This window comes from Salvelinus namaycush, chromosome 5 (assembly GCF_016432855.1).
Source record: "Salvelinus namaycush isolate Seneca chromosome 5, SaNama_1.0, whole genome shotgun sequence".
NCBI lineage: Eukaryota > Metazoa > Chordata > Actinopteri > Salmoniformes > Salmonidae > Salvelinus > Salvelinus namaycush.
In genome coordinates, this window is record NC_052311.1 from 51,192,146 (window position 1) to 51,209,757 (window position 17,612).

At 40.8% G+C, this 17,612-nt stretch overlaps 2 protein-coding genes and 3 non-coding genes across 5 annotated transcripts; all 5 read right to left on the bottom strand.

Annotated features, from left to right (window-relative positions):
- Window positions 1-4,440: 4,440 nt before the first annotated feature.
- On the bottom strand, window positions 4,441-9,782 carry c5h8orf37 (chromosome 5 C8orf37 homolog). Its single transcript, XM_038994401.1, has 6 exons — window positions 9,447-9,782; window positions 9,070-9,166; window positions 8,713-8,768; window positions 8,202-8,267; window positions 7,593-7,688; window positions 4,441-6,042 (listed from the first exon to the last, which is right to left on the bottom strand). The coding sequence occupies exons 1-6, from the start codon at window positions 9,626-9,628 to the stop codon at window positions 5,883-5,885; spliced, it is 657 nt and encodes a 218-aa protein (XP_038850329.1). The 5' UTR covers window positions 9,629-9,782; the 3' UTR covers window positions 4,441-5,882.
- Window positions 8,542-8,623, bottom strand: trnas-aga. Its single transcript has one exon. It is a non-coding gene; the product is annotated as a tRNA-Ser (tRNA).
- A 7-nt stretch (window positions 9,783-9,789) lies between the features above and the next one.
- trnas-aga lies at window positions 9,790-9,871 on the bottom strand. Its single transcript has one exon. It is a non-coding gene; the product is annotated as a tRNA-Ser (tRNA).
- A 760-nt stretch (window positions 9,872-10,631) lies between these two features.
- Window positions 10,632-10,703, bottom strand: trnae-cuc. The gene has a single exon. It is a non-coding gene; the product is annotated as a tRNA-Glu (tRNA).
- Window positions 10,704-12,277: 1,574 nt separating this feature from the next.
- On the bottom strand, window positions 12,278-15,539 carry LOC120047634 (CD83 antigen-like). Its single transcript, XM_038993180.1, has 5 exons — window positions 15,369-15,539; window positions 14,914-15,041; window positions 13,198-13,432; window positions 12,925-13,028; window positions 12,278-12,823 (listed from the first exon to the last, which is right to left on the bottom strand). The coding sequence occupies exons 1-5, from the start codon at window positions 15,403-15,405 to the stop codon at window positions 12,686-12,688; spliced, it is 642 nt and encodes a 213-aa protein (XP_038849108.1). The 5' UTR covers window positions 15,406-15,539; the 3' UTR covers window positions 12,278-12,685.
- Window positions 15,540-17,612: the final 2,073 nt, after the last annotated feature.

Consider the following 17,612-nt stretch of genomic DNA (forward strand, 5'->3'; position numbering starts at 1 on the left):
GGATGATAATGCTTTGAATATGTGCCATATGTGACGGTGGTCTAATTAAAATATTTAATTGGTTTTGAGATGTATTGTCCTTATTTTCTTGTCCAACATCAAAGACAACAAAGGCCAACAAATCTATTATCCTAGCTTCGGTAAAGAGAAGTTTCAAAGGCAAAACTTTCCCTTCATTACTAGCACTTCTGGTTCACCAAAGACAAGATGGACGTCTGCTGTCCATCCAGTCTCAACACACTGACCGAGGGGAGAGAGTCAACCTCCTCACAGTCACCACAGACACAGCTGATTACAGTGAGTTCCTACCGATGCACTTGTCATCTCTGTGCCCTTTAGTTACTTGCAATTTCAGGAAATGTCTTATTAGTTCAAGTGTCCCATTTGTCAGAATACATTTTCTCTATGTGGCCTTTCATGCAGCTCCACAGTACCTTTCCCAACAACCCTCTCAGAATGACACCGACGCCTTGTGTGACTCTGACTATGAAAACTATGACTTCAATGACCAACCCTCTGTTGCCATGGCTACTGCACTTGGTCAGTTCATCTTCATAGTTTTGGATAAATAGTGCAATTCTAAAAGAAAAAAGATGGGAAGTGACACATGGCTATTAAGAGAGAAAGTGGTCCAAGGACTTGCTCACAGTGCCAACCAAATGTTCTTTTATGTTTTCATTAGTCAGGGTCCTTGACAATGGAGTAAGCACAAGCAGAGAGCCATGGGAAACCACGCAGACAGCAGAGACTTCTGACGCTCCTGAGAAATATAATATTATTGCTGAGATAATCAACGGCATTGAGAGAAAAAACCTCCCTGCCACCCAAAGTCGTAAGTTACTGTCGGGTTGGGTGAACCAGATTTTTACCATGATCATATTGTGTCCATGTCCGACAGGTTTCTTCTAAGGACATAATGTCCACTTAAAATCTGAGACTTTTCTACAACCGTTTGCAGGACAAGGAATCAGAAAAGTTATAATTTGCTGAAACTTGTCATGGTGACAGAAAAGTTGAATAAGAGCCCTATTGTAACATACTAACACTAACAACCATTTGTATGTCCAGTGCATTCGCTGGTGTCATCCAGCACGTCTTCTGGGGAATGCTATGAGAACATTGAGACACTGGAGAAGGAGCTGCTGGACTCAGGTCAGTCTAAAATGCTCAATGGCAAATGCTGCAACAGAGTCAGTCAGTGCATCTATGAAATCCATTCTCATTAATCAACGATAACAGAGTAACTGTGTGGAATGCTAACCACCCAGGTCCAGATTTGAGAGAAACTGCCCTCACAGACTTGATCTGTGGAAGAGAACCATCCTTGGGATCGAGTAGTAGTACATCATCAGGGGAATCCTACTACAACGTGGGGATGGCAGTGGAACAGCATCTACAGTCAGGTCCGTTCAAGTCAAAATCAGGGGAACAACAACACACAATTCATCTGGCTGTGTCTAAACACTGAATGGGGTAGACACAACAGCAAAGGCTTTTTGCACTACAGAACAGTACATGAAAGTATTGTCTTGAAAGTTTTTGGGAGAAAATATGTAGATTCGTAATTACTTCACAGGGAGCACATTTTCACATTTTCTCCTCAGAGAACACCTATACACATTCCCCTGTGCAATCAACCAGTACACACCAGGATCAGCAACAGCCTGTGAACAGTAACTGCCACCTACTGAGCAGTCAAAATCAAGGTACCTGATACATTTCTGATGAGTCTGTGCATGTGTGTTTCAAAGGTGGACAGAATTTCCATTGAACCGTGTAATGTTCCCTGCATAGACTAATTCTCAGTCTCCTTGCTGGTGTCATATTGTGTTTCAAAACCTGCCAAATTAATTTGACGCCACCGGTGTAATCCCTGAAAGAAACAAAACAAATCATATTCAAAGGTTTCTCTAAATTTATAAGCCAATGTGATTTCAAGTTGTGTCAAAACTCAATTCAAAGAACTAAGGTAGCTTGACAGATGGAGCCATGAGACTGTCCTCATTCAGATGGAGGAAATTGCCTGGCTCTGTTTTTCACTCTAATCTGCCATTAAGCTATGGAGAGCTACACCTCAGAATGACAGAGTCAATTAGATTACAGACACTAATACCCTTTATAGACAGACTTTACGGCATTTTGCCTGTCATTTTTTATTTTTATTTATTTATTTTTTTTTTTTTATTTTTTAAATCTGGCAATGTTTTTTAGAACCCAATTCACAGTGTCCCATTTTTACCACATTCTTGCCGGGATAAGCCTTTTATATCTCCCGTGCACATGCCGGCATAATTAGGAGTGGGAGTAGATGTGGGTGGATGTCTGTTTTAATAAATTAATTAAATATACACCATTACAAAGAAATCCATAATGAATTAGTTTTTTGGCAGGTCCTAAGAAACATTATAGGACCAATACAATTTATTTTCAAAATAATAGAATGGCATATTTTGAGTTTAATGATGTTACTGGTCTGTGCAGCCGATATGCTACATGGCTGTGCCATGCATATAAAATCAAGTTATTTTGTTCATTAAACAGACAAGACACTTGGGCTACACTGATCACAGTCAACACACATATATTTTGTAGTAGGCTGAGAATATAATGAAATATAACAGAATAAAATACATCATATTTTTCCCACACAACTTGCGTCACAGCAACGTGTGGAACTGCTGTCATATAAAAAAAGTGATTTTGAAACAGAGCCCAAGGCAAGCCCATGCTTTTTTGATCCATGTTTCATCTCTTTTCTACCCTCACTCCACTTTGATAGGGAGCAGGCGTAGGGTCTTACATTGAGAGTATCTTCATCATGATACTGATAGAGAATAATAGCAATCTATATTTTCAAAAGCATGAGTCTCCTGTTCATATTTCACCTCTGCATGCTTTTGGAGTTGCCTATACGCTATTGAGCATAATAATAGGCCTACACTTGATTTAAGGTACATTATTGCATGCTAAATGTTTCTAATCAGTGATAGATGAGCAAACAAATAGATGAGTTACCACCTCTACTTATTTGCCCAGCCAGAGAATTAACCAAATATACAGATGGAGATTCAGTGAAACAAAATCACATTGACAAGTCACAGGCTTTCGGTTGGGAGTAGGCCTAGGCTGCTATGCGACTGTGAGTGGAGGAATATTTTTCTCTGCTCATATAGTAGTAATTAAGGCCTAGTTCACTAAATCTGATTTTTATGTATTATTTATGACTTAATTTCAATTTATTAGGGGGTGCTGCAGCACCCTCATTTCATCTATTTGCTGTGGCTATGCCGTTAATGCAAAGGGGTGATTAAAATGTTCAAACATTGATGCATTACGATTAAGGGTAGGTTCCCTTGAGAAAGATTAAGCCTAGTCCTTGACATAAAGGCATGTTCAATGGCGGCACCAAGTACCTGTATTCCCCTACACGGATCACAACTGTGCAGTAGATTCTAGAGTCATGTACTGTCTGTAATGTTCATTGCCTTCATAAAGTAGTCATACCCTTTGACTTATTCCACTTTGTTACAGTCTGAATTCAAAATGGATAAAACAAATTAAAAACACATACCCCATAATGACAAAAGTGAAAACATGTTTTTAGAAATATTTGGATTTTAATTATGAATGATCCCTTAGCGGTTTCCTTCCTCTTCCACAACTGAGTAGTATCTTTGTAGTGACTGGGTATATTGATACACCATCCAAAGTGTAAGGAAAAACTTGACTATGCTCAAAGGGATATTCCATGTGTGCTTTTTATTTTTTACCCATCTACCAATAGGTGCCCTTCTTTACGAGGCAATGGAAAACCTTGAATGTTGAATTCCAGTTTCAACTGTTCTGCCTGCGGTTATGGAACCGCCACCTGTCCCAGACCTGTTGTTTTTCAACTCTTAATGATCGGCTATGAAAAGCCAACTGAAAATTATTCATGATTATTATTTGACCATGCTTGTCACTTATGAACATTTTTGAACATCTTGGCATAGTTCTGTTATAATCTCCACCCGGCACAGCCAGAAGAGGACTGGCCACCCCTCATAGCCTGGTTCCTCTCTAGGTTTCTTCCTAGGTTTTGGCCTTTCTAGGGAGTTTTTCCTAGCCACCGTGCTTCTACACCTGCATTGCTAGCTGTTTGGGGTTTTAGGCTGGGTTTCTGTACAGCACTTCGAGATATTAGCTGATGTACGAAGGGCTATATAAAATAAACTTGATTGATTGATTGAATGTCTTTGTGGTTGAATCAGTTTGAAGTTCACTGCTTACAGATAATTGTATGTGTGGGGTACAGAGATGAGGTAGTCATTCAAAAATCATGTTGAACACTATTATTGCACATAGTGTCTACAAACATAATTCCACTTTGACATTATGGGGTATTGTGTGTAGGCCAGTGACACAAAATCTAAATTTAATCCATTTTAAATTCAGGCTGTGTAACAACAAAATATGGAAAAAGTCAATTGGTGTAAATACTTTCTGAAGGCATTGTAGATGCAAATTGCTTAAAACATGTAGCCTATTGTGGATGTATGTAAATGGTAATGTGAGTCTTTTATACAGATGATTCAAGCAGCTCATCTTCCTCTGAGCTTTATGAGAACATAGAAGTCCAAGATGAAGAGGGGATTGGTGATGTTACCGTGAAAGAAGACCCGGACCAGTCTCTTTCTGACAGTGACTACGATGACATAACAAATTACTAGCATTTCATCAAACATAGCAGTGAAGTGAGAACTATAAAACAGAGTCATTTACATTTTAGCAGATGCTATTATCCAGAAAGACATACAGGAGCAATTAAGTTTAATTGCCTTGCTCAAGGGCACAGACAGATTTATTTTCACCTAGTTAGCGTGGGGATTCAAACCAGCGACCTTTCGGTTACTGGCCCAACGGTCTTAACCCCCTTCGCTTCTCCACTGCACAGATTGACCAGCATTGTGAACAAACAGCACTGTCACTGATATTGATTCATACGGTGACCTGAGCCACACAAAGCACAGTCAATCAAACTTTTTTAACTTGAAATTCAATTGCGTTAATATTATCAAGGAGAAAAGCAACAAAAATGAAGTGCATACAACATTAATTCAACTATGACTTGATGTGAATAGCCTAGTGTATAAACGCATATGCAGATGTTTTGTACATAATATGAGCACGTTTTGCAATCCAAAATATCTACTTCTGACCGGGCTATCACAACAAATCAATGTCTTTGGAAGTTAAGCTTATTTTTTGGGGGGGAGTTCCCTAATGATGAATGAATTAGTAGATATATAATAAACTATCCACAGACTACTTCATTTGATTATGATTCATTTATAAAGTATCAACTACTAGACTGCCAGAGTGAAGTAATGCTTTTATGTTTAATGTTTGTCTAAATGTCTAACACAGATGCATCAGGAAAGGTTTGCGTCATTTAACTTCACACTAACTTCACCTTCATGTTATACACAATACATGAATGGTAAGATCAGAAATCCCTTAAAACAGAATGCATTTCACTCAAAGGGACAGAAGAGGAAATAAACAAAAGGACAGGGGAATTAGAAACTAAGACAGAGAAGGAAAGGCTACAGAAAAGCATGTAACAGCATTGTATATGAAATATGACAAGACAAGTATGGTCTGGCATATACTGTACCTGCTCTTAAAACTGAGCTAGCTAAAATCACATCTCTAAAGATAGCAGAAGACCTACCTTGTTCATTTACCTTTAAACCCAGAACACACTAAATGTAATGCAGAGAAAGACCTACATCATTCTCAAGGCAGAAAAATGTGTGTTGGGATGTCTATAACAAGAGGACATTGATTTTCAAGTAACTGCAAAGTGATGTGTGTGTGTGTGTGAGATAGCGAGAAGGCTGTCATACTTCATGCTTCCCGCAGACCCACTTGAGCTGGTGCTGTTCTCTCAGGTCAGTGAGGTCTCGAGCAGAGTGCCAGCTACACTGGCAGGCGTACGCCCGCGTCCCTTTTCTTCTCCTCAGCTTGGCCCGCAGCTTCTGACAGTCTGGCATGTTGTTCCTGCAGAGATACAACGAGGCAAGGCTGGTTAGCTAAGCAATGAGCAGTAGGTGAATATCTCTCACAGTATTAGTATGTAGAGTTATAGATAGGATAAGTAGTACTAAATTCACAAAGTACTTCACATTTAAGTTGGTCATGTGCATGGAACAAAACCAGCCTCCAAGAACCCCTGAAAGATTGTGGAATGATTGGAAACATCACAAATATTCAAGAGTTAACCTGCAATTTACAGGTGAAGGAATTAATCTGGGTGGAAGCATCATTTGCACAATACTTTACGTTGCATTTAACAAGCACATTTGAATGATAAATGAATCCCCATGTCTTGTAGAGGAGCCCTGGGCTCTCAGCAACTTAGTAAAACCTCTATACTCCAGCACAAAGCCTGAAACCACCTAAGTGTCCACCAGAACAGATAATTAGTTCACTGCTGTGATAACACCGACAGCAAAACCCACATGCTTGGAACGTATCACCCACTCTATCACCCACTGCACGTGCTCTAGGAAGACAACAACGTGGTAGGGTCTTGTGGGTACTCCTTGCTCGCTGTTCTTGCACTGGATTTTCACTAGGCCTACTACCTCCATTTTGTCAACACAAAAGTCTGGATTCAACAAAGCTGTGCTGCTGCGATCCTACACTATGGAAAATTTCCCCAAAAATTTAAAGGCACTTGCTAAAGTATATTTTCGAATGAAAGAAAGAGGCTGTTCACAAAGTATATGCTGCTCCAAGTGCCATAATTTACCTGCACCAAAATACCAACAACATTGTGGTTGCGATAGCCTTCGTTGTTTTTCTATTTTAAAATGTTTTTCTCCCATTTGAGCACAGCCCTTCTGTCTATTGTCTTTCTTAGTTTGCATTTCAAGTCGACTCTCACCAATAGTATCAAATTCGTGTAGCCTAGAAGAATTTAATTCCTGTCTTGGTGTTAAGAGCACCAAATACCCACGCCTGCATACTTACAGCGCTACTGCTATGAGGTCTTCCACTTCACTTCATTAACTAAGCTTAAGTGTCAATCTTTGTCATCATGGGCAAGCTCTCTGTCAGTGAAACAACACAATATTGAACCAGAGAGGCACCCAAGGTGGCATTGTTGTGTTGTTTAACTGCCTTTCTAATGTCAGTCTCCATCTACTAGTACCAGTTGTCCTATGAAATTCCTATCTGCCATGCACCGATCGATCTCAGAGCACGGTTAAAAAAAGTTTTCAATTAAACCACTGTGTATTCATATTTTTTGGAAAAAGGTTACCTGTTTCTCTGAAAGTGTGGATATCAATCAAGGTGAAAGTCATAATCCCTATTTAAAAGGTATTTTACATTAAGAATCAAATGAAGATTATTCCAGTTTATTTTCACGAAGTCCCAAAATAAGGAAGTTTACACTGCCCTCTTCTGTTCAAATCTGAGAAATTTGGGATTTTTGGTTTTCTGTATCAACTTCCAACTTGTTTCAAGATAATAACAATATTTAAATTCCTCAAAGAGTTTGTTACCCCATAAAGATACATCAGGCCCAACGAGAGGAGGCTCACCTGAAGAAGAGGTAATCACAAGAGGGGTCCCATTCATGATCGTCAAACATGGCCACCCGAAAGTCACAGGAGATACATCTCAGCTGATCACACGACCTGTCAGCACAGGTTAAACAGTGAGTCAAATTAAAATGTGATCCATGCTTACACACACACACGCACACACACACACACGCACGCACACACACACGCACACACTTAACATTACAACAGGGTTCCCCAACTGGCAGCCCGCAAGTGATTTTATTTGGTCCCGCACGTTTTCTGAGCAAAATAAATAAATAAATACATTTTATCATTTTATTGTTGGACTGTAAAAACACCAGCAAATCAGCACCAGGTGATTTTAATTTTGGAAATCTGTTCCAAAGAATTCCCACGCATAATATAGAGATATACAGTATGTGATCATACACAAATGTAAGCAAGGTTTGATATTAGTCTGTTGTAGTTAAATATTATATCTGTTTGGGCTTCTTGCAGTCAAATTGCAGTTTACTAATTATCCGTAATTATGTTCTGACCTCCTGACCATCCGCTCAAGAAAAAAAATGGCCCGCGGCTGAATCCAGTTGATGATCCCTGCACTACAATTAAACAGCACTTTACCTTTGTGAAACAGCTGTTCCTACACCATTTGCAATCGAGCTTCCACCAAGGAAAACTGGGCAGCACCTGCTCACATAAGAACAAATGGGGATCGAAAGAGAGCTTTTATCAAATACATGCTTTACCAAAGGCTCACTACTAGATTTTATGGCTCCCTGTGAATTACCATTTTGTAAAACATACAATTACATTGACTGCATGTAACAGAGATATACAGATGTCTTAGATAACATTTACTGAGTTTCAATAATAATGAACACATCTTCCTTTTTGCAGTATACCACTGACAGAATGATACAACCAGATATTATGATTCAACAGGCTGCAACACAAAACAACCCGTTGTCGGCAGGATTCGAACCTGCGCGGGAAGATCCCAATAGATTTCTAGTCTATCGCCTTAACCACTCGGCCACGACAACTGCCTACATGTACTACTCGGACAGGACAACTAACTATGTTCGCATGAATTAGTGATGTTTTTTTTCAAAAGGATTATTAGAAAACTTACTTTCTTGTTGCCTGTGGCAATGACTTCGTCTTTGTCGTTTTAGGAAGCTGTCCAGTCTGCAAATGTGTAAAGTTAAGCAAATATGAGACTACCTACGGGACAGCCCTTTTGCAATGTAACGTTAGCTAATGCATTGGAGTCAGAAGGACAAAGATGATAGCAACCTTCCCATTGGAAACAGGCTAAAAACAATCAAACATAGCCTTGTATTTATCTAATTATAACTAGCTAATACATACGTGTGATATCCAGCCAGCTAACGTTAGCTAGCTACTACTGGACAGTAGATGCTGTTAAAAAAAAAAAAAAAACAGCATTCAACATTGCAAGGCGGTGTAGCTGACGTTATTTACTCACGTTTAGCTCAAGGGAATCGAAGTCATCGTCAAGTATGTCCTCAAGAAGGGCATCTATATCTTCGCTGTCCGTTTTACTGGGTGTATCGTCAGTGGTGCTGGCGGTGTGAAGCGAGGAACAGTTTTAGCAAGCTAACGTTTCCTAGCTAACTACATGATTTAGCTAACATGCTTGATGAAATAACAATGTATTTTAGGAAGGCTGGCGTTTGCAACTAATTAGCTAACGTTACATAGCTAGTTACGTTGCATAAGCTTCCATTGCGTCAGTTATGGTCAACAACTTGGTTTGCTAACCTTGCTTGCTAACGTTAGTCCATTCCCCCGTACTAGCTATCGTTAACGTTAGCTTGTTAACACTTGCATTTTACTACGCACCGGTGTTTTCTCTCTTTCCCAGTTTGCGTTAAACATTTCCCAGCCGTCGATAAACCTGAGGGAGCTTGAAGTTGTGGCGTCAACGAAACATTGCGACAGAACTTTGTTTCAACCTCATCTAGCAATTCGTCCAAATCGTCCGCCATAGCTTCAGGGTACTGCTGCTTATTGACTGTTGTCATGAACAGGAGTGCTTGATTGACAGACGTAACCTCATTTCAAGTAGGTAAAGATTGATACCGTGTAGCTAGCGATTTATGTGTAGTGATACAATAATAGATACTGGATATCTATGATACAATGTAAACGCCTGGGCATTGCCAACCACAGGAGAAAAATATCACGTTGTCGGCAGGATTCGAACCTGCGCGGGAAGATCCCAATGGATTTCTAGTCCATCGCCTTAACCACTCGGCCACGACAACTGTTGACATTATTGTAGATGGAAACCGGTAATATGCAACATCAAATGAAAAATATATCAGACTGATATTATGATTTAGCAGGCTGCAGCACAAAACTCTAATTACGTTGGTAACCATTTTATCCAGGCTGTATCACAACCGGCAGTGATTGGGAGTCCCATAGGGCAGCGCACAATTGGCCCTCTGCAATCTGATTTCTCGGCTCAGGTTATGGATGTGTCACTGCAACCTTAAAGGTCCTCAATGATGTCACCATTGCCCTTGATTCTAAGCAATGTTGTGCTGCTATTTTTATTGACTTGGCCAAAGCTTTTGATACAGTAGACCATTCCATTCTTGTGGGCGGCTAAGGAGTATTGATGTCTGAGGGGTCTTTGGCCTGGTTTGCTAACTACCTCTCTCAAAGAGTGCAGTGTATAAAGTCAGAAAATCTGCTGTCTCAACCACTGCCTGTCACCAAGGGAGTACCCCAAGGCTCAATCCTTATTGTTTAACCAGAATTCACAGGAGGTTGGTGGCACCTTAATTTGGGAGGAGGAGCTCGTGGTAATGGCTGGAAGCGGAATCAGTGGAATGCTATCAAATTCATCAAACACATAGTTTGATGCCATTCCATTTGCTCCATTCCAGACATTATTATGAGCCGACCTCCCCTCAGCAGCCTACACTGATATAAAATTAACATAGCATTATAAAGAGAACATTGGTGCAAACTGTTAAAGTACAGAAATAGCTGTTCAGAGCAAAGGAAAACATTAAGTTCCCTGACCGGGAATCGAACCCGGGCCGCGGCGGTGAGAGCGCCGAATCCTAACCACTAGACCACCAGGGAGCAGTTGTATTGCTCATGTCGACGCTTCGAACTTAAAAGAAAGGCAATCTGGTTTATTATTTGCATATCTAAAATTCATGATTGTAAATTCACCTGGACAAGTGAGAAGTTGAATTTATCCAAATATATTGAGTATCAAGCAGTGCTTGACTTGGGCAGGAGCTCACCAGAACTGAGTACCAGCACCTCCGATTTTCTACTGCATGAGGTCCTGCACCTCATAAAATATTAGCTCAAAGGTATTGTACAGTTCCTGCACCTAAATATAAACAGTACCGTCATCTATTTTAATCGAAGTCAAGCACTAGTCATTGTAAATAAGAATTTGTTCATAACTGACTTTCCTAGTTAAATAATGGTTACATTTAAAAAAGCTACTTATACTGAAATAAGATAGAAATGCAACATGTAAAGTGTTGGTCCCGTGTTTCATGAGCTGAAATAGAAGATCCCAGGAATTTTCCATATGCTCAAAAAGCTTATTTCTCTAAAATGTTGTGCACAAATTTGTTTACATCCCTGTTAGTGAGCATTTCTCCTTTGCCAAATTATCCATCCACCTGACACGTGTGGCATATCAAGAAGGTGATTAAATAGCATAATTATAACGCAGGTGCACCTTGTGCTGGGGACAATAAAAAGCCACTCTAAAATGTGCAGTTTTGCCACACAACACAATGCCACAGATGTCTCAAGTTTTGAGGGAGTGTGCAATTGGCATGCTGACTGCAGGAATGTCCACCACAGCTGTTGCCAGAGAAATTAATGTTCATTTCTCTACTATAAGCCACCTCCAACGTTGTTTTAGAGAATTTGGCAGTACATTCAACTGGCCTCACAACCGCAGACCACCTCCAAACCGGCTTATTCAACTGCGGGATCGTCTGAGACTAGCCACCTGGAGAGCTGATGAAACTGGGTTTGCACAACTGAAGAATTTCTGCACAAACTGTCGCAAACCGTCTCAGGGAAACTCATCTGTGTGCTTGTCGTCCTCACCAGGGTTGGTGTAGTAACCAACTTCAGCAGGTATTAGTATTAGTATTAGAAAGTTCGGTAAACACAACTACACCTGGAATAGCAAATGTAAGTAGCTGCCATTGCCTATGCCTAATGAGTGTTAAGCTAGAAGGTATGCGTATTTTAAGTTTTTTTTTCTGGTTGTGCACTATTTTGCCTTTGTCTCAGCCAGATGTATGGTAGGCTACATTGATGCATTCAACAAAGGCATTTTTTTCATAGCCTGCACACCAAACCATTATTGTAATAGTAAGACTTAAAAAAAGGTATCTAATAAAAGTTTACAAATAACATGCAGACACTGCTTTAAACAGTTGAAACATGGTAGATTATGTGTGATTAACTTTTTCCAGCAAAGGAAACCTATTCTGGATACACCCACCTTAATAAAAAAAGGCATTGCTGTGTTATAGACACCTGGCTGGTAAGGGTGCCGTACTGCATCCGTACTGCATCATGCCGTACTGCATTCAACCAAAAAGCTTAACAAGAGCTTGTAATTGATGTATGCCTATCGGTAACGTTCAAATAAAAGATATTGAAATGCCTTTGAGTAGACCAAAGCTGTATTTATTTTGCAATCTTAGTCCACACCCAGGGATCCATCACAACCAGGGGCTCACACCTGTCACTGCAATAGAATATGATATATTGCATGGCTATACCTTAATTACAATAGAACACTATCACTGCATTCTAACAAAACACACCCTATTATTTTTTTGTCATAATTACCTCTCTTATTTTAGCCACCACTTACTAACTTAATGATTCTATAATGGGTGGGGAGCCGTGGTCTCTCTTTTATTTTAAAGACTAAGCTCTCACTTTAACTTTCATTCTGTGTAAGCTCTTTGGCTCCTTGCTCAGCTTCAAAAGTGCACTACTCTTTCTCTGCCTTTCCTCATTCAAGTATACAATGAGCCCAAACTAGCAGAACAGGGTCTCACACACAGACATGTTCATTTGGAAGCCTGTCCTGACCAGTTTGGCCCCAGTGTGTAGATCAACATGAAATCCTTCTTCTCAAAGGGTGCATCTAGAAGTTGTTCTTGTGGATTCTTCTTGATCCTTGGTGGTAACATATTCATAACGGTTACCTATGGTAAAAATAATATTTTTTTTGTAAATAAAATTAAAAACCTTAAATGAAATACATTGAAACTATCACCACTGAATGAGAGGATAGTGGACAACTCACATAGCTGATGGTGAATATCAGCAATGCTGCCACAAGCCCCACAATGGAAAGAACTAGGATGGTATTGCTTTCTGATTGGTCTGTGGACTTATTGTAAAGGCAACCTGCAAATGAAAAAATAATACACAAATCCTTGAGCACCACTGGAAACTTTCAAAGAGTATATATCAGCACAGAGGAACTCTCTGGGGGTCCAATTTAAAACATCCACATGCAATATACAGTTTGTTTACATACCAAAACAAGCACACAATGAGAGTAGAACACACTCACCTGTCACTCTGAGGTGAACCTGCCCCTCCTGGTTCTGCTCTCCTACAGGTGCTGCCAGGAGACACTTGTACCTCCCGCTATCAACAGCCGTTACATTGGGCAGGAAGATATCGAAAGAATCATCAGCCAAAAGTTCCACTTTACGTTCCAGGCCTGCGTACCATAGTGTGGTGCTGTTAGGTGATAGCCTCTTCATCAATAGACCAGACTCCTTATTAGAGGGCTCCTCACCCAGCTGGGAGAAGAGGGTTTGAGGTTACTTTATGCCCCTGACAGCTGGTCTGGAGCCAGTGCTGTAGTTTCAATAATGATGATTACAATGAGGACTGAGGACATCACAGATCGTAAATCCCTAGTATGAGACACTTATGTGTGAGCAGCCAAAGATCTCCAGAAAAACAGCAAAAGGCAGATAGTCTAGTAGTCAAATCAAATTCCATGGTTCAATTGCTAAAATTAACTCAGACAGCAGGAGACAAACCTGAGGTTAAATTGTCTGGGAATCACAAAAGTTATGAGTTCTGCTATCTGTAGATGGAAGAAAGAGTGGACGAAGATTGATATGATTAAGTGGCTAGACAAAGGCAATCTACAATACTGGAAATTTACATTTCCTGAAGAAAATGTGGTGTGCTTGCTAACTTGTTTTAAACTATGGTTTTGAAATAAGTTAGTGTAGTGGTACTGACTGCAGTAGTAATGGTAATGACTGGGTATAGTTGAAAAAGTAGGTAGCTGTAAAAATGTATTGATTGGTTTGGTGTTTCTAGTTTGAATGGTTCAAGAGTTACTGTTGGTGAGTTGTTTTATGCTAATTTATATAGTTATAGTTGTTAACCACTTCTAAGAATTTGAAGTTAGGATAGCCTAAACCTGTGAAAGTTGGTTTGGTGTATCTAGCATGAATGGTTCAAGAGTTACTGTTGGTGAGTGATTTAGTGCTACTTTATGCAAATGTGTATAGTTATAGTTGAAGTTTTTAAGAATTGGAAGTTAGGATAGCCTGAACATGTGGAAGATGGTTTGGTGTCTCTATTTTAATGTGGTGTCTCATAATTATGTGAGGTTTTATGTGTTGTTGGAGGTGTGTTTTGGTCAGTTTAGCTCTGAAAATGTCGCCCTCATCAATCCGCCTAATCCTGCCTATAATGAGCGAACAAATGTTGTTCCGAAAATCTCCCCCCAGTCAGAATTCTCCCCCCTTATAATTTCATTAATTTTGTGACTATGGTCAAATACTTTCTGTGGAACACATCAGAGTCAAATACTTTCTACAGAACAAACTTCACGTCAGGATAGGCAACCAAAATTAATAATTAATGTATGTGCGTTATATTAAACATAGGAGTAAAATGTTGGCAAGCAATAAACATTTCACAACAACTATGGCTGAATTATTATCCTTACACTTTAAAAAGTACTAGACGAATAAGACATGGGAGAGATGACGAATTTTGGCAAAGAGATTTATTTATAGACTAATACAAATCAGTAGCGGATTTAGGTACGTGTGAAATGTAGGCTAAACTGACAACAGCGTGAAGAGCAGGAAAGCAAGCAAGTAGCAGCAATAAAGAACGCGAAGGTGGGGGGAGAATTCTGCCAGGCGGGGGATTTTCGGCACAATACCAGCCCTGAGGACTCTGATCCAGGACTTTAGTCAGCGTTAGCAAGCCACACTACTGCCCTGGAAAAGAGTAACGCAAAGTAGTTTACCTTGTACCACCTCACTGACCGGTACTTGACCCCAGGTACAGAATTTGCTTTACATCTCAGAACCGAATCCTCGCCGCATATCGACCTTGTATTTTCAACATCCTTCATAATCCTGCTGTGTACGCAAACTGGAAAAACGGAAGGCAAATGTCAAAACGAATCTTGATGGACAGCCCTTACGAAAAAAGATGGCTGTCAGAGTTCAGTATAACTGCAGTATGTTGCAAATACTGCATCCAAAATAACCTTTTTTTTTTACTGCAGTAAATTTGCAATATAACTGCAGTTAGAGTGCAGTACAACTGCAATTCAACTGCAGTACACTGCAGTTATTTTGCAATTACTGCGTAAAAACACCACAGTCGACTGAAGTTACTGCAGTTTCAAAACTGCAATCTTTTTTTGTAAGGGAGGACATAAAGACTTGTTAGCCCTAACATGAAATTTGAACTTACCTAGTGCAAAGGCATGCAGAAAGACTAGGGTACGCATTTTTTGTTCAGCAGCAAAGCGTTTTCTAAATTTCGCTGTCTAATTCAAGGCGTAGATATATCCTACTAGAATATAAAAGTAAAAGTAGCCGTCAAAGTGAAAGTATACCGGGCTATCTGTTGAGGAAGAGAAAGGCCAAAATCGGCGGGAAATCTGTTTCCCTCCAGCAGGTGGCGTTTTTTCGTTGTTTTGCCCACCATGCAATGAGTGTTGGTATAGAGGTCAATGAGAGTGTCGAATTTGGTCAACAAATCAAATCAAATTTTATTTGTCACATACACATGGTTAGCAGATGTTAATGCGGGTGTAGCGAAATGCTTGTGCTTCTAGTTTCCCGACCATGCAGTAATATCTAACAAGTAATCTAACAATTTCACAACAACAACCTTATACATACAGGTGTAAAGGAATGAATAAGAATATGTACATAAAGATATATGAATGAGCGACGGCCGAACAGCATAGGCAAGATGCAGTAGATGGTATAGAGTACAGTATATACATATGAGATGAGTAATGTAGTGTATGTAAACATTATATAAAGTGGCATTGTTTAAAGTGACTAGTGATACATTTATTACATAAATATTTCATTATTAAAGTGGCTGGAGTTGAGTCAGTATGTTGGCAGCGGCCACTAAATGTTAGTGGTGGCTGTTTAACAGTCTGATGGCCTTGAGATAGAAGCTGTTTTTCAGTCTCTCGGTCCCTGCTTTGATGCACCTGTACTGACCTCGCCTTCTGGATGATAGCGGGGTGAACAGGCAGTGGCTCGGGTGGTTGTTGTCCTTGATGATCTTTTTGGCCTTCCTGTGACATCGGGTGGTGTAGGTGTCCTGGAGGGCAGGTAGTTTGCCCCCGGTGATGCGTTGTGCAGACCTCACTACCCTCTGGAGAGCCTTACGGTTGTGGGCGGAGCGGAGACGAATACCATATTGGGTAGAGCGTTTGGCTAGTAACCGAAAGGTTGCAAGTTCAAATCCCCGAGCTGACAAGGTACAAATCTGTCGGTCTGCCCTTGAACAAGGCAGTTAACCCACTGTTCCTAGGCCGTCATTGAAAATAAGAATTTGTTCTTAACTGACTTGCCTAGTTAAATAAAGATTAAATAAATAAATAAAGTTGCCGTACCAGGTGGTGATACAGCCCGACAGGATGCTCTCGATTGTGCATCTGTAAAAGTTTGTGAGTGTTTTTGGTGACAAGCCGAATTTCTTCAGCCTCCTGAGGTTGAAGAGGCGCTGCTGCGCCTTCTTCACCACGCTGTCTGTGTGGGTGGACCATTTCAGTTTGTCCGTGATGTGTACGCCGAGGAACTTAAAACTTTCCACCTTCTCCACTACTGTCCCGTCGATGTGGATAGGGGGCTTCTCCCTCTGCTGTTTCCTGAAGTCCACGATCATCTCCTTTGTTTTGTTGACATTGAGTGTGAGGTTATTTTCCTGACACCACACTCCGAGGGCCCTCACCTCCTCCCTGTAGGCCGTCTCGTCGTTGTTGGTAATCAAGCCTACCACTGTAGTGTCGTCTGCAAACTTGATGATTGAGTTGGAGGCATGCATGGCCACGCAATCATGGGTGAACAGGGAGTACAGGAGAGGGCTGAGAACGCACCCTTGTGGGGCCCCAGTGTTGAGGATCAGCGGGGTGGAGATGTTGTTTCCTACCCTCACCACCTGGGGGCGGCCCGTCAGGAAGTCCTGGACCCAGTTGCACAGGGCGGGGTTGAGACCCAGGGTCTTGAGCTTAATGACGAGTTTGGAGGGTACTATGGTGTTAAATGCTGAGCTGTAGTCGATGAACAGCATTCTTACATAGGTATTCCTCTTGTCCAGATGGGTTAGGGCAGTGTGCAGTGTGATTGCGATTGCGTCGTCTGTGGACCTATTGGGGTGGTAAGCAAATTGGAGTGGGTCTAGGGTGTCAGGTAGGGTGGAGGTGATATGGTCCTTGACTAGTCTCTCAAAGCACTTCATGATGACGGAAGTGAGTGCTACGGGGCAATAGTCATTTAGCTCAGTTACCTTCTCTTTCTTGGGAACAGGAACAATGGTGGCCCTCTTGAAGCATGTGGGGATAGCAGACTGGGATAAGGATGGATTTAATATGTCCGTAAACACACCAGCCAGCTGGTCTGCGCATGCTCTGAGGATGCGGCTGGGGATGCCGTCTGGGCAGGCAGCCTTACAAGGGTTAACACGTTTAAA